This window comes from Sus scrofa, chromosome 5, assembly GCF_054392235.1.
Source record: "Sus scrofa isolate SSC_HxYL_T2T_F1_AM1 chromosome 5, Sscrofa_HxYL_maternal_Yorkshire_Landrace_v2.0, whole genome shotgun sequence".
In the NCBI taxonomy this organism is placed as follows: Eukaryota; Metazoa; Chordata; class Mammalia; order Artiodactyla; family Suidae; genus Sus; species Sus scrofa.
In genome coordinates, this window is record NC_139387.1 from 8448704 (window position 1) to 8466491 (window position 17788).

General features: G+C 40.3%; 1 protein-coding gene across 2 annotated transcripts in view; it reads left to right on the forward strand.

The window, feature by feature from the left end:
• ENTHD1 (ENTH domain containing 1) overlaps positions 1–17788 on the forward strand; it is a 102043-nt gene that overhangs the window by 13857 nt on the left and 70398 nt on the right. For both annotated transcript variants that reach the window (XM_003126009.7, XM_084955215.1), the window contains exon 3: positions 5950–6192. In XM_003126009.7, coding sequence (XP_003126057.5) covers positions 5950–6192 — 243 coding nt within the window. The remainder of the gene's footprint in view (positions 1–5949; positions 6193–17788) is intronic.

A 17788-nucleotide genomic window follows, 5' to 3' on the forward strand; every position in this document is an offset into this window, starting at 1 on the left:
ACAGTTTTATAGGACGTTAATTTCTTTTAGAGTGAATTTATCTTTTGATTGCCGCATTTATTGGCCATCTTAAGGTTTTTTTTTTTTCTTTTTGTCTTTTCCAGGGCCACACCCAAGGCATGTGGAGGTTCCCAGGCTAGGGGTTGAATTGGAGTTGTAGCCGCTGGCCTACACCACAGCCACAGAAGTGCAGGATCCGAGCCAAATCAGTGACCTACACTGCAGCTTACGGCAACACTGAATCCTTAACCTACTGAATGAGGCCAAGGATCAAACCCGAAACCTTGTGGTTCCTAGTCAGATTCATTAACCATTGAGCTGTGACAGGAACTCCCATCCTAAGATTTTTTTAAATTCAGGAGTTCCCATTGTGGCTCAGCGGTTAACGAACCTGACTAGCATCCATGAGGATGCAGGTTTGATCCCTGCCCTCACTCAGTGGGTTAAGGATCTGGTGTTGCCGTGGGCTATGGTGTAGGTTGAAGATTCAGCTGAGATCCTGAGTTGCTGTGGCTGTGGCTATGGCTGGCAGCTGCAGCTCTGATTGGGCCCCCAGCCTGGGAACCTCCGTATGCCTGGGTGCAGCCCTAAAAAGACAAAAAAAGACAATAACAACAAAAGATTTTTTAAACTCTATTTTGGAACTTTAGTTGTCAGGCTTATTTTGAGTGAGAGTTTCTTCCCCAATTACCCATGTTCACTTTTCTCTTTATGTGGATTTTTCAGCTTCCCCTCCAGTGCAGCTTTATAGGGTAACTCAGGGGCCATGTCCTGGGATAATACGAGGGTGTCATAGATCCAGTCGCTGAGCCAGAAGGTGGCTTAGTTTAGTCCCAAGCCTTAAGGCTGTGTGTGTCCTCTTGCTTCTAGACCCACAGCTACAAATAAATTATAGCCCAGGAGGCAATTAGTGGATTTTTTCTCTTTTTTATGTTCTTCCCAGCCTCCTCTCACAAACATGGATACCCCATAACATCAAAGAGTGGGAGCAGCTCTGGTTCCCTACACTGGAGGGGCTGAACTCCTGGCCACCAGATCAGGAGCCCAGAAGTCCTGTGGTTTGAGCCCTGCTCACTGCTTTTTCATTTTTCTGGTTCATGGCGGTTTTTATCTTGTTTTTGAGAACAGGCACTGCCTGTTGCTGCTGTGCATTTGGGACAGAGAAGAGGGGTACTTTGAAGCACGAACTTACTGTGCCAACTTGACGGAAGGTTTTTTATGAAATTAACCTGATCATCTATACTGTTTGGGATACTTCTTCTTTTCCTCCCCACTCACCCCATCCCCATTGCCAAGGGCATCGTGGAGGGTAGATAGGAAGGGAGAATATGTGTGTAAATACTTTAGAACACCACAGGCCTGAGCTAAGCGGGGTGGAGAGGGGAGAATGGAATTAGAAGGTATTTAGTAAGTACAGTCAGGAGACATGGACCACTGGGTTTGGGGAGCTGAATGTTCATACTTCTGGCTTAGAATGCAAGTAAAACTCCCTGAGGAAGGAATAGAGGAAGAAGAGTAGATTTCGGTAGGTCTTTGGGTCAGGAATGGAGAGAGGAGTATGACAATGTTTTATAACAACTCTTTGAAGGCTGACGGCTGTTTTTGTTGGTTTGTTTTTTAAGTCTGGTATATGTCTTTCTTGCTGGTGCATTTCAGTGCCCAAGATCTTTTTTTTTTTTTTTGTCTTTTTGCCTTTTCTAGGGCCACTCCAGTGGCACATGGAGGTTCCCAGGCTAGGGATTTAATTGGAGCTGTAGCTGCTGGCCTACGCCACAGCCACAACAACGTGGGATCCGAGCCACATCTGCAACCTACACCACAGCTCACGGCAATGCCGGATCTTTAGCCCACTGAGAAAGGCCAGGGATCGAACCCGCAACCTCATGGTTCCTAGTCGGATTCATTAACCACTGCGCCACGACGGGAACTTCAGTGCCCAAGATCTTTGAATTTACCCTATTTCCAACTCTCATTACATGATGTCCTCTTGTGAATTTACATAGAATCCTTCCCAGCATTTAGGTCAGTTTTCCTCAGCACATCATTTCGCAAACGTTTCTTAAGTATCTCTTAAGCAAACAAGTGTAGTTCTGGCCTTGACGGATGTTTACTCTAATGGAGGAAAAAGACATTTATCTCGCAGGCAGTTACCCACCCTGGAAGTGCAGCAGCGGAAGACTAGTGGAGGTGCTGTGAGAGTGCCTGAAGGCAGGGCCTGGCCCGGGAGGCCCTGGTGTAGGGGTAGGGTGAGGCCGGAGGGGTGCTCTTACCTCTCAATGGAAGGCCTTTCTGAAGAAGTGAGATCTGGGCTGTTCCTCTGCCGGTATGTCCGCACGGCTGGCTTTTTCTTGCTGTTTGACTCAGCTGATGTATTACTTCCTCAGTAAGACTTTCCTTGACCGCACCCCGACCTGAGGTTTAGCATGTCCCTCTTCTTTATTTCCTTTAGAGCATTAATTTTTATTCAAAATTATCTCCTTTAGGGACCTTGTCTCTTTTGTCCTTGCCAGGGCCCTGACTTCTTTAGGGACCTTGTCTCTTTTGTCCTTGCCAGGGCCCTGACTTCTTAGAACATTTTCTGAAATTTAAGTGTTCAAGAAATGATTAAATGACTGCCTAAGTAATATCCTTGGGAGTTGGTCTGTTGCGTAGCTGTGTAGTGGTGTGTATGCCCTTGTCCTTTGCCTTGAGTTTGGGGGCGTTGCTCAGATTACCTTTTTGCTCCTTCATTTTTCTATCCTTGTTGATCCTCCTCTTGCTCCACCGCATCTTTCCGATGGGTTCGCCAATGTTAGCATCCCACCCTCTGGCTATAGTAATGGGTGTGTGACTTTCAAGCTGGGCCAATCAGTGTCATTCTCCTGGATTTTTCCAATTTGGATAAATGAAGAAGGAGACCTCTCAGGCGGCAGAGTGTGAGGTGTGAATCTGGAGCTGTCTGTGGCCGTAGCCACGTCCAGACTGAAGAAGGCCTGTGAGAGGAGAAGATAAAGGCTTTCACAGAGGGAAGCAGAGGAGGGGGGCAGGGGCGGGGTGGTGCTGGTAGTTTCCAGTCTCTGCTTCATTTGTATCTGGGGCCCAAGTATAGGCCCTGGTTTTCCCGCAGCCAGTTCAAATTGAGTTTCTGTCACTTAAAACCAAAAGATTCCCAATTAAACAGTGTAAAGCTTTATTTTTATTTTAACCTTCACCTCAACTAACAAGCTCTTCAGCTTGATGTGTTTTATACCTTTGGATGTTGATTTGTTGCATGGTTTAATTTTTTTCAGAGAATCTGTTTTCTCCCTCCCTTCCTCTTCTCTCTTTCTCTCTCTCTCCTTCCCTCTTCCTCTCCCTCCCTTCCTCCTCTCTCTCTCCTCCTCCTCCTTTCCCTCTCCTCCTCATTCCCCTTCCTCTTCCCCTCTCATCAAGCACAAAGCAGTTGCTGCCTAACTTTGTTCTATTTTCAGTGCTATTCTACTTTAGTCCTATGCACTCATTCTTTTTGGAAATGTATTGGTCAAGTGAGTAGATGCCATCTTATTACTATTGTTAGGATTTATCTCATCCTTGAAGTAGGTTTATTGGGTTCTCAGATTTTTTTTTTCACTTTCAACTTTGATGCTGTAGAACAGCCAGGTTCCTCCTCTCCAGTACTGAGAGGGTGTGAGGGGCTGCTAGGGCAGTGGGCAGCCTTGAGTGGGGAGTTCACTTCTGGGTGATTTCTTCCCTGTTTTCTGCACACTGCTGTGGGCTGGCCTTCCTGATGCTGCAGACTGCTACCTCAGGGAGGAGCCCTGATGCTGCAGGGAGAAGTCCTCCATCACTGTGGCTGGCACCCTGCGTGGGTTACCTTTGAACTGTTGCGGCTGTCCTCACATCCCTCCAACCATGCAGACTCCAGGTAGAATGTTCACAGCTGTCCCCTAATTTCTAGTTCTAACATTTTCAAACTAGAAGTGTGGCAAGAAATTATTCCAAGCCAAGCAACTTTCGCAGGCAGCTAAATTGTAAATGGGCAATCAGTATTTTTCATCCATCTGGCTCCATTTCCACTATGTCAAGGAGGAAATTGAGACTTTTTGGTAATTTGCTCCTTTATTGATTCACTAAATGTTTATTGAGCATTTGCTATGTGCCAGTCACTCTTCTGAAGATTCTCATGGAGCTTATATTCTAGGTGAGGAAACAATAAACATGTAAACAGATAACTATATGATATAATATTAGGTAGTGATCAGTGCTCCGTTGAAAAAATAAGGCAGGATAATGGAATAGAGAGTGAAGGGGGGTTGGGACTGTTTTAGAGAGGGTGGGCAGAAGGAAAGCTTCTCTGAGGAGGTGACATCTGAGTAGAGGCCTGGATGAACCAGAGGTCTGGCCATACCAAGGCCCCTGGCAGAAACAATAGCCAGCACAAAGCTCTGAGGAGATAGAGTTTGGTGAGATTGCCTAATAAGGCAGCCAGGGTGGCTGGAGTGGAGGGAGTGAGGGGAAGAGAGGAAGGAGGTGAGTCCGTGAAGCTAAGAGTGGGAAAACATTTTTCACATCCCCCCAAAATCGAGCTACATCAATTTTCCCAGGGAAGGCAGGGTCTGGTGTGTTGTCCCCAAGGGCTGACAGTCACACCAAACTTCTATCGTGCAACAGAGCGATAGCCCAAATCACCATGGGATTTTTGGTCATAGACTGCAAGCTAATCATAGGTAATTAAGGGTGTTGAGGATGATGTAGTTTAAAGCAGTTATCAAAGAAGTTTGGGCAGAAGAAATGAGCAAAAAGTGAGATTAGATAAAATAATCTTGGAAAAGATGGCAGCTTGAGCAAAGTTTTCTGACACTGTCCAGATCAATCCTTAATGACTGACACAAAACCTTGTTGGCCTCTTGTCATCTAAATACACCCTGAATTTGACGGCTTCTCATTACTTCCACTACTGGCAAACTATAATTGGAAACATTAACACTTTAATCCATCACATTTGGAGCCCAAAATGAGCATGGTAGTGGATCTTTAGGGACTTTTCTCATGTCTGGAAGGCATGAGATGTTAATATGAGTTGATCCCAAGATGTGGAGAAGTAAATGTGTCAGGTATCATTTTTCTAGGGAGATGGTTGAGAATAATCCTAGTAATACTATATATTTGAATGAGTATACTTTTATATCTGTGAATTAAACTGAACAGATAAGCATAAATCGTTTTTAGAGAGGAAACTCAGGCTTAGACCACCTAACTGGCTCAGAGTTGCCGAGATGGTTAAAGACAGCAGCATTGTTAGAATTCTTGCCTTAGACTATCCTCTGGCACTCCATTAATGGCATTACATTATTTTGATTAGATGTGATGTCAGAGACAAGCCAGCTGCCCTCCCTTCTCTTGTCCTACCCTAACTGTACCCCTGTAAGTTGCAGATATAAACAATGGGTGGGTACACCCCTAGCTGGCTGCCTGCCCGCCTGTCATCCGTCTATCCGTCCATCCACCTATCTGTGTATTTCTCTGTCTGCTCCTCTGAATACATATAGAATGGTTTATTTTCTCCTGTGCTTTACAAATTTGAATCATACTGTGCCATATGTCATGGTCATACATCTTTAGCCGTATGTCATGGTCATACATCTAGGTCAGGATATCTAGCTCTAATTCATTCCTTTGTAGGCCTATATTGTTTGAATTATTGCAGAGTATGTATTGCTTTCAAAAGGAAAATCCAATAGCATATTTAAGGTAAAAAATGTAATGCTAGTGTATGATACGATTTCATCATGTATTTATTTACTTCTTAAAACATAAGAAAAGGAGTATAGTTATTGACAGTCCTAATGAAAGTTAGGTTTCCCTCTACATTTGCTAGAGGTATTTTTGCTTTGCTTACTTTTCCATTTTTTCCTAATTATCCTCATAATAAAACGTAATTGTAGCCTTAATTAGTATTTTATTTTTTAAGCAACTTAATGTATTTTTCAGGTTATTATATCCGGGAAAAGTCTAAGCAAGTCATAACACTGCTGATGGATGAACAACTGCTGCATAGAGAGAGGGAAGTAGCATGTCGGACTAGACGGCGTACCTCCTACTCCATGACGTTACCTAAAAGATTACCTGGTACAGGTAACTCACCAACAGCGTGTGCTTCTGCTCCTACACCAGAAATTCCTGCATCAGAGAAGAAGTGTAAACTTCTTAACGTTGCAAGGCTGCGTAACAAAAGTACGTATAATGGACATTGGCCGAAAATGCAATAGGTATCATTTAAGAACAGCTGAAATATATAAAACATTATCAGGTTTTAGTCCTGAAGTATTAATGCTGTTTTAGTGCTGCTATTTCTATATTAGACTGTACTGTAGTGAAGAAAGATGAAGGATACTATTCAGTAGAAAATTTTATGACGATTTTCTGAATGCAGTTATCTGGGATTCAAATAACATGTCTTTGAGCTTTGAAGGTATTAAACTAGTGACGGCCCTATTTGGCATCATGGTTCAGTTTTAAGACGTTAGTCATAACTAGGGAGTGAGGGAGAACTGTCTTCTGAGACTTGGTGTCTGGTGTGTGTGCACTTCCACTGTTTGATCCTCCAAATCAAGAAATTGACATTTTAAAAAAATGTGCCTCAGAATTCTGAAAGTGCTCTAAAACTCTTCTAGGACAATATAATCCTTCCCCTTGCCTGAAACTTTAAATCTGGACTAGTGAACTTAAAAAAAAAAAAAAAAAAAAGGGTACAGGGCACTTAGTTATAATGTTGTGAGAGAAATCAGCAGGAAAATGCAACTCTACTCTCTTCTCTTCCGAATTTGCAGAAACATAAATGAGTGTCATTTTGTTCTAACTTCTCCAGTACAAACCCTGTTGATAAATTGTGTGTAAGGAACAGACACTTGGAGGAAGAACAAACATTTATGAAAAGTGCCTTGGGGAACTTCCCTGGAAAGGAGTTAACCTTTGTGCCACGAGCAAGGGGCCTAGTGGGAGTAACAGAGAGTCAAAAGCACATTTAAAGGCCCACCTCTGAGCTTTGTCACGTAGCTGTATCAGCCAAGATCTTGAAAGACAGTGAAAGAGGTGGGCATTGTAATTGTAAGAGTAAATACCAACCAAATGCTTCTAAAAGTAGTGGAACCTTTTTCTTTAGGGTACCCAGTCCTTTGAAATAAACCTCCAAAAGAGACAGAAACACATTCTAAAATTTGCTCACAGAAGCCTTAAATTCAAACTGATACTTAAAAGAAGTAACAGTGAAATAACCAATTATGACTCATCCAGAGTTTCTTCACCGCTTCTGCCATTTCTCTGTCACCTCTTGTTTTCCTTCTTCCATTTCTTTTCCTCTTTTTTCCTCTCTCATTATAGACATTTATTAAATGCATAAGTTAAAATTTGGATATCTAGCAGAAATTTGGAGCTGTGCTAGTGATGAAAATAAAGTCCTTTTCATCATGGAGCAAATATTCTGGTAACAGAGATAGATATTAAATACACATAAGCAAAAGAGATAGAAAATATGTCAGATACTGTCAAGTCCTATAAAGAAAAAGAAAGCAGTGACAGGAAGGAGAGTGACAGGGATGGCTTATTTTAGCCCAGAGAGTGAGGGAAGACCTTTTGGAGGAAGCAGATATTTAATCAGAGACTGGAATGAAGTGAGGGAACACATCCAGGTATAGCTGGGTCTTCTAGACAGAAGGAGCAACAGGTGTAACTGTTCTGCAAGTGGAACAAGCTTGGCACACTTAACCGTAAGCTTAGGAGATGAGTCTGTAAATTGCTGCAGAAGTAGCTTAACTCTGAGCCGTTTGTATGATTCATATAAGAAAATATAGTTTATTGCTTTATAGTCACAGCTTTTTAAAAACATCAAATGATGTTTCCCAGCTTTATGATACTTCTTACTCACGAGACTGAACTCCAAATGTCTTTTGACTATTAAAAAAAAAAAAAATCAGTCTACCTGCACATGAAGCTGTTTTGCTACAATTAACTTTTTTCATACCACAAACATGTATTAAGTACCTGCTTACTGTATGCCAGATACTGCTTACTGGGCCTGGTAAGCAAATTGGGTGTGTTTCTGCTCTCACAGAGGTTGTATCTAGTGATGGGCTTTTGGTCTGCTTCAAAAAATGACATTCAAAAAGAGTTTTGGCGAATGATGGCATCATTGAAGTGAATCTGTATTTTTTTTTTTTTTGGTCTTTTTAGGGTCACGCTGATGGCATATGGAGGTTCCCAGGCTATGGGTCTAATTGGAGCTGTAGCCACTGGCCTATGCCAGAGCCACAGGAACACCAGATCTGAGCCGCATCTGCGACCTACACCACAGTTCACGACAATGCTGGATCCTTAACCCACTGAGCAAGGCCAGGGATCGAACCCTCGGACCTCGTGGTTCCTAGTCGGATTTGTTTCTGCGGCACCATGATGGGAACTCCAAGAATACTATTTAAAGTGAATGGTAGGACTTCCTATTGTGGCTCAGCAGGTTAAGGACGTGACTAGTATCCATGAGGATGTGGGTTTGATCCCTGGCTTCGCTCAGTGGGTTAAGGATCTAGTGTTGCCACAAGTTGTGGCTCAGATCTGGCGTTGCTGTAGCTGTGGCGTAGGCTAGCAGCTGCAGCTCTGATTCTATCCCCAGCCTGGGAAATTCCATATGCCACAGGTGTGGCTCTAAAAAGAAAAAATAAATAAAGTGAATCGTGGATATTTGGATATAAAAGCTGTAGTAAATTTCTTAAAAACCTTAACAGTTCGTTTAAGATTAAAAACCTTAGAAATTTCATTTATCCATCACTGTATATAGTACACATATATAGTAAATATATAGATGTGTGTGTTTATGTTCAAAAAAGAGCAATTGGATGAAGTAATCTTAGCAATACTAACCATATCCAGTAGGCATTTGAATCTGAAACTGTGTTTTAGAAGAAGAAAGGAAACTGACAGTTCATTTGGGTGGGGGATGATAAGAAAACCTGTCAGGGGCATTCCTGTCGTGGCTCAGCAGAAACGAATCTGACTAGCATCCATGAGGACGCAGGTTTGATCCCTGGCCTTGCTCAGTGGGTTAAGAATCTGACATTGCCATGAGCTGTGGTGTAGGTTGCATACGCGGCTCAGATCCCATGTTGCTGTGGCTGTGGTGGAGGCTGGCAGCTGTAGCTCCAATTCGACCCCTAGACTGGGAACCTCCATATGTCATGGGTGCGGCCCTAAAAAGACACACACACACAAAACTTATTGGGACAGGAGAAGTAGCAAATGAAAACTTGGGGATGGGTGGATCAGTTAAAATTAGGTACACCCACAAGTGACAGTATCAGGGCCGCAAAACTGGTAATGGTATAAACATAATAGGAACTTCTCTCTTTTAAGGCTGAGCTAGATGTTCAAGGACTGATATAGCTCTCCATGACGTCAGAGCTCTTTTTGTCTTGTGGATCCTCCAAACTCACATGGAACTTGCACTTTATGATCCAAGATGGCTGCTTGACTCCAGCTGTCACATCTGCCTTCTCGCCAGTAGGAAGGAGGAGGGGTTGAAAATAAGAATGCCCCTTCCCTTTAAGGACATTTATGCAAGTTGCCTGTAACATTTGGCGTACATACTGTTGTTTAGCACTTAGTTACATGGACACTCCTAGCTTTAAGAAAGGCTGAGAAATGTAGTCTTTATACTAATAGCCATGTGCCCAGATAAAAGAAGATCTGTTGTTAAGGAAGAAGGAGAAAATAAATATAGGGGACAACAAATAGTCCCTACCATGGAGGGAAGGAATATGTAAGAAATGAATTAATCATGGTAACTGGTTGTCAGCTTAAATGGAATAGAGAATAGAAATTTTAATATGTAGAAAAATGTGGGCAGATAGTTGAGAGTACTCAGCACAGTTTATAAAGGACATAATGAACAGTATTTGGAAATTTCAGTTTGATATGATTAGCAACTAGGAACCATTGTAGGCCTTGGAGAACAGAAGGGATGTTTAGCTTAGTCACAGAACTTAGCTTTATTACTGGAAACAGCTGTTGGTGGAAGATAATTCTTAGTGCTTTGTGTAGAAATGAAGGAGATACAAATTCGAAAGAAGCTTTATAAGAGGCAGTTGTTTCAATCTGGGAATCCAGGACCTGCTCTAGGGTTATTGAAAAGAGGGAAAGGTGATGTTTAAAGACAGAGTATAGAAAGGAAATGGGGTACATAGATGATATACTGGAGAAGAAAGAAAAATTGAAAATGACTCTAACATTGGAGTTAGAGAAAATGGAGGCAAGTGGTGGTATCATGCAGGTAAATTTCCATCAGAAGGAATTTAAAGATGCTTCTAAATTATTTAGTTACAATGAAATGTAAAATTGAATGTATTGCTAGAAATCTGATTCTCAGGCTTTAGGAGCCAGAGCTGAAACAGCTGTGCCTCACTTCTTTGTGGTGAATTAGCAAGGGAAAAAAGGTACTTTATAGAGAAGGTGTTATACAGACATCACTACTCCTATTCCTTTTTTTCTATTTCTGAATATTTCCCCATGTTTTAATTCTGGTTGATAGCTTGGGTATCATCGTTTAGATGATTTTGTTGTTTGAAGGAAGAGATGAGCTGAAGGATAATTGCTTGATGGCAAGACAGCAAGCTATAGAAAGCCCAGTGATGACTCAGCTTCTCTGAGCTATAAGCATCAGAGTCAGGTCTTTTCCTTTAGGGGACTAATTACAAAAATGATCACCAGAGACATTGCTTACAATTAGACCAGCAAAGCATTACCTCTGTTGATCAGTCTTCCATAAAGAGCTCATTAACGGTCCTCGTTGCAATGGAACTTTACCTGTGTTAGAGAAGGATTACTCTGGTCTGTGTTAGATGTAACAGCATTCTATATCATAGAAATATTTCCCTAAAAATTGTCTATGATTTCTGTCAGATCAAAAGTTAAACTTTTGTCATACTTTCATAAGCAAGAGCACCAATGTTGGTATTAGTTACTTCCCACAGTGAACTTGTGCAGAGAGTTGATGTGGAGTCATACTTGGTTGCCTTACCCCATGCAGTCTCAATGGCAGGGCTTATAGTACAAATGGTGGTTGCTCTTAAAATATTTACACTGATATATCTAAAGCAGTAATTTTCTTAAAATTTAAAAATAAACAAAGAAAATAATAGTAACTTATATTCCTACCACCCTAAACCAACTATCAACATCTTAGAATATTTGCTTCTAGTCTGCTTATTTTTCTTCTTTTGTTTTTGTTCAGAGAAATCACTCTATCATTAGAAAAAGGGCCTACTATAAAGAATTAATCACTTCCAATCCCATTACTTAGAACTAGCTATAATTAATATGAAATGAACATAAGTTCTAGGCATCTTTCTACCCATATATATATATGTATAAAGAATAACTAGAGAGAAATTGTTTTCATAAGAGTAGACTTGTACTAGATACTGTGTTTTACTAAAAATATTTCAGGTCTACTTCTGGCAATAACATTTACTAGAAGCTCCAAGAAACCCAATAACTAAAGACAGAAGTGATACAGAAATGATATTTGAGAAATTTCTCGCCTCACCAGAGGGATGGGAAGTCTCCAAGGATCTCTCCTTCCGAAAATATAAGGTGTTTAATTTGATTAAATAAACAAAAATAAGACTAGGACATGTGAACTCAGGTGAAAGTGTCTTGGAGCTGTGGGACACTGCAGGAGACCTTAGAGAGTGAGTTGCCTAAGGGCAGTTGTTAGTGGTTAAGAAAATGAATTTTGAGCCTGCCTTGAGCATTGGGAAGGAAAGCATGGGATTCACTGTGCTGAACCCATATACTCAGGAAGGGCCTGAATTGATTCCAGGTTGTTCTCTCTGCAGGAAGAAAGCCTGCTCGGTTCACAAGTGCATAGGTGCATAGAAGACCCACCAATTAAAATCAGGCAAAGAGCTCATAATTCACTTCACCAAACACAGGAGAAATTAGCAAAGAACATATTCAGCCCCACCCCCCAGATTGTAGATGTTAAAAAGCATCCATAATATAGAAGAGCTATGTATTTAAATATTTAACTAATAAAGGATACAATTACAGTATTGATACTGGGGGAGGCTCTGCATGTGTGAAGCAAGAGTATATGGGAAATCTCTGTACCTCCCTCTCAATTTTGTTGTAAACCCAAAATTGCTCTAAAAAATAAAGCTTTTAAAAAAGGACACATACAAAAGCACAACTATCAAAACCAGATTTGTCCTTTTCTAAAGTAATCCAGTTTTTCAGTTATATTTGTCACAGCCTGGGTTCTTGGGTTGAACTAAACTCAAAAATGAAAACTGTTTCACTTCAAAAAAATAATTAGGAATGAATGTATGAATTTGAAAAATAGGATCTTATGGAAATAACTAGCATTGAAATAAAAAACTTAATTTAGTGAACTAGAAGATATATCCAATGTAAACAGAAAATATAAAAGCAATGTTCAGATGTGGAGGGTACATCTACAGAGGAATGACAATTACCTTGCTACTAAAAGTCACCTCTTCTCATCAGCTACAGTGGAGGCCAGCTGACAGTGACATAGCACTTTCACAGCGCAGAGAAAAAAATAATGGCCTGTATTTGTGTACCCAGCAAAACTATCATTCAAGGCTGAGGGTGAAATAGTCATTTACAGATAAATATGAAAACTGAGAGTTTATCACCATAAGACCTGCAATTAAAGGATATACTTCAGAAAGAAGGAAAATTATTCCAGAAGAATAGTGGAGATGCAAGAAGGAGTGATTAACAAATAGTCAACATGTACATGAAACAAACACGTTCTGTGTAAAATAATAATGTCTAACTTTTGAGTTAAAAAAAAAAAGACAACTAAAATAGTGGGTAGCCATGGTATTTAGTTGGAAGTGGATCTACAGAATTATAGTATTTTGAAGTCCTTGTATTTTTTGAGAGAAGAATGAGGATATTATTTGACTCTAAACTTTTAAAGATAAATAATATGCATGATGAACTTTCAAAGGTAGATGCCAAAAGAAGGGAAGTAGAGTGCATAAATTCAAAAGTAGCAAGAAAAAAAAATGGAATGAAAAAAAATTTTAACTTGCATAAGAGGTAAGAAGCACAGGTAAAGTGGGGCAAATGGAAATAAAAAGTGAAATGGCAGGGGAGTTCCTGTTGTGGCTCAGCAGTAACAAATCCAAATAGTATCCGTGAGGATGCAGGTTTGATTCCTGGCCTCGCTCAGTGGGTTAAGGATCCGGCGTTGCCTTGAGCTATGGTGTAGGTTGCAGATGTGGCTTGGATCTGGCGTTGCTGTGGCTGTGGTGTAGGCTGGCAGCTGTAGTTCTGATTCAACCCCTAGCCTGAGAACCTCCATATGCTGCAGGTGCAGCCCTTAAAAAAAAAAAAAAAAATTTAAAAAGGTAAAATGGTAGAAATAAGTCAAATATATTAACAATCATGATAAATATTAATGGGTTGATTTCATCTGTTAAAAGGCAAAGATTATCAAATTTGGGAAAAAGAAATCCAGATATATACTGTAAGCATAAGTTCACATAAGATTGAAAACAAATGGGTAGAAAAAGATTAAAGAAAGCTAATGTAGCTATATTAATATCAGACAAAATAGAATCTAAAGCCAAGAGCATTATTAAGGAGAATGATAAAAGGTTTAATTCTCCAAGAAGACATAACATTTCTAAATGTGAATATAACCAATAAAATGACTTCAAAGTATATAGAGAAAAAATTCATAGAACTACAGGAAGAAATTGAAACATCTACCATTATAATAGATAATTAAAAACCTCTCTCTTGGAGTTCCAGTTGTGGCTCAGAGGTAACGAACCCAACTAGTACCCATGAGGATGTGGGTTTATCCCTGGCCTCACTCAGTGGTTTAAGGATTCAGTGTTACCCTGAGCTGTGGTGCAGGTTGCAAATGCGGCTCAGATCTGACATTGCTGTGGCTGTGGCATAGGCTGGCAGTTGTAGCTCCAGTTCGACCCCTAGCCTGGAAACTTCCATATACTGCAGATGCAGCCCTAAAAAAAATAATAATTTTAAAAAATAGTAAAAATAAAAATCTCTCAATTATTGATAGGTCAAGTAAATAAAACATTTTTTAAAATATGGATGTTATAATTGATTATATATGCTATAAAGAAAGTCTCAACATTTCAAAGAATCTGTATCAGACCACTTTTTCTAGCAAAAATCCAATTTAGGTAAAATGTAAATTATAAATTTCCATATGTTTGTATGTGGAGGTACTGTATTTGGAATCACGTAGAAGAAAAGTTTCCCATTCTCCTTCTATTCAGTTTTATAATGGAGGCTCTAGCCTGACAAAAAAACAAATAAGTGAAATTAAAAGCATTAAGTATTGGAGTTCCGATTGTGGCTCAGTGGTTAACGAATCCAACTAGGAACCATGAGGTTGCGGGTTCAATCCCTGGCCTTGCTCAGTGGGTTAACGATCTGGCGTTGCGTGAGCTGTGGTGTAGGTCACAGACGCAGCTCGGATCCCGCGTTGCTGTGGCTCTGGTGTAGGCCAGTGGCTATAGCTCCGATTCAACTCCTAGCCTGGAAACCTCCATATGCCGTGGGAGTGGCCCAAGAGATGGCAAAAAGACCATAAAAAAAGCATTAAGTACTGAAATGGAAGAAATAAATTTATTTGCACATGAAAGGATTTTCATATAGCAAACTTGAAAAGATCTACAGACGTAGAAATATTAAGAGTTTTTTAGCAAGATGGTTGGCTATAAGTTCAAAATATATTGTTTATTGAAATACTCAAAAATGTAAGTATCAGTTATCTCCAAATTGCATAAATTGAGTGGAGGGTTTCTTGAACTTGGGACAATTGACATTTTAAGCCAGATAGTTCTTTGTCGTGGGGCTGTCCTGTGCAGTGTAGGATGTTTAGCATTATCTCTGGCCTCTACCCACAAGATGCTGTTAGCACACATCCCTTCCTTTTGTAAGAACCAAAAACATTGGTTAAGTGTCCCCTGGGGACCAAAATTACTGCTGATGGAGAACCATTGATTCAGTGCAATTACAATCAAAATCCTAAAAGGATTCTAAAAATTCAATTTGATGAGCTGATTCCAAAATTTATCTGAAAGGGTCAAAATGTCAAGCATATCTAAAACATTCCTGAAAAGGAATAATGTGGAGGGCTTGCCTTTCTAGATAACAAGAATAAACAATAGCAATCATGGCAGTGTGGCATTGGTACAAGAATAGGTGCATGGAACAAACTATAGAGCTCCCCAAACAGACCTTTGTAACTATGTTATCTTAGTGTATGACGGAGGTGACATTTCACATTGGTGAGGAGAGGATGAACTGATAATAAATACCAGGGCAATTATGTATCTATGTTGAAAAAAATGAATTTAGGCCTCTATCTCATATCATGTGCAAAAACAAATTCTAGAGGACGTAAGGACTTAAACATAAAAAACAAAACTTCAAAATATTTTGAAGGAGAATTTTTTTTTCACATTGGGATAGGGAAGGCTTTCTTAAACATAACCCCAAAAGTGCAAACTATTTAAAAAAGTATTTATAAATGTGACTACTGCGGTAGGCAGAATTCAGTGAGTAAACTCCAGTGACCCCTGCTTTTATAATCCCCTCCCCTTTGTGAGTATAACCTGTGAATATGATGAATTATCACTCCCATGATTATGTTACATTGTAGGTAGCCTATCCAGGTAGGCTTAATCTAATCACATGAATGCTTTAAAAGCAGAGGAGTTTTTTTCCAGCTGGTGGGAGAAGAAGTAGAGATTTCCAGAGTGAGAAGTGTTTGATTCACGTTACTGGCTTGAAGGTGGAGTGATAAGGAAACCAAGTGGTTTTTAGAAGCTGAGCATGATTCCTGGTTGCCAACCAGCAAGGAAATGGGGACCTTAGTCCTAGAGCCATGAGGAACTGAATTCTACCAACAACCAGAATGATCTTGGAAGTATATTCTTCCCTAGACTCTCCAAATAAGACTCCAGCTTGGCTGACACCTTGATTTTGGCCTTGTAAGACTTGAACAGAGAACCTAGATAAGCCTGCCTGGGCTTCTGACCTACGGAACTGTGACATAATGAATGGGTGTTGTTTTGAGCCACTAAGTTTGTGGTAATTTTTGGCAGTAATAGAAAACTAATAAAACTATATATTAAATTTTAAAACCTTAGGAGTTCCCGTCGTGGTGCAGTGGTTAACGAATCCGACTAGGAACTATGAGATTGCGGGTTCTATCCCTGGCCTTGCTCAGTGGGTTAATGATCCGGCGTTGCCGTGAGCTGTGGTGTAGGTCGCAGACACGGCTTGGATCCTGCGTTGCTGTGGCTGTGACGCAGGCTGGTGGCTACAGCTCCGATTCAACCCCTAGCCTGGGAACCTCCATATGCTGCCGGAGTGGCCCTAGAAAAGGCAAAAAGACAAAAACAAAAAACAAAAAACAAAAGCCTTCTTAAATTTAAAGCACTAAAATAAACCCACACACCTATGGTCAATTAATCTTTGACAAAGAAGGCAAGAGTATACAATGGAAAAAAGACAGTTTCTTCAGCACGAGGTGCTGGGAAAATTAGACAGCTGCATGTAAATCAGTGAAGTGAGAACACACCCTCACACACCCTCACACTATGCACAAAAATAAACTCAAAATGGCTTAAAGACTTAAGCATAAGACATGGCACCATAAAACTCCTAGAAGAGATCATAGGCAAAACATTCTCTGACATAAATCGTACCACTGTTTTCTTAGGTCATTCTCCCAAGGCAATAGAAATAAAAATAAATGGGACCTAATCAAACTTAGAAGCCTTAGCGAAGGAAATCATAAACAGAACAAAAAGACACCCTACGGAATGGGAGAAAATGTTTGCCAATGATGCAACTGACAAGGGCTTAATTTCCAAAATATACAAACAGCTCATACAACTCAACAACAAAAAAAAACAAACAACCCAATCGAAAAAGGGACAGAAGACCTAAATAGACATTCTCCAAAGAAGACATAGAGCTGGCTAGTAGACACATGAAATATGCTCACCGTTGCTGATGATTAGAGAAATGCAAATCAAAACTACAGTGAGGTTCCACCTCACACTGGTCAGGTTGGCCATCGTTAAAAAGTGTACAAACAATAAATTCTGAAGAGGGTGTGGAGAAAAGGGAAGCCTCCTACACTGTTGGTGAGACTGTAAATTGATGCAACCACTTTGGAAAACAGTATGAAGCTTCCTCAAAAAATTAAAAACAGAATTACTGTATGACCTAGCAGTCCCATTCCTGGGCATATACCTAGACAAAACTATAATTCAAATAGATACATGCACCCCTGTGTTCATAGAAGCACTATTTACAATAGCCAAGACACAGAAACAAACTAAATGTCCATTGACAGATGAGTGGATAAAGATGTGGTACACACACACACACACACACACACACACACACACACCCCACACTGGAATATTACTCAGCCATAAAAAAGAATGAAATAATGTCATTTACAGCAATAGGGATAGACCTAGAGGTTATCATATTAATTGAAATGTCAGAAAGAGAAAGACAAATACCATATGATATCACACATGTGGAATCTAAAATATGACACAAATGAACCTATCCCCAAAATAGAAATAGACTCACAGACATAGAGAACAGACTTGTGGTTGCCAAGGGGGAAGGGGTTGGGGGAGCGATGGAGTGGGAGGGTGGCGTTAGCAGATGTAAGGTATATACAGAATGGATAAACAGTCCTACTCTATAGCATAGGGAACTATATTCAATATTCTATGAT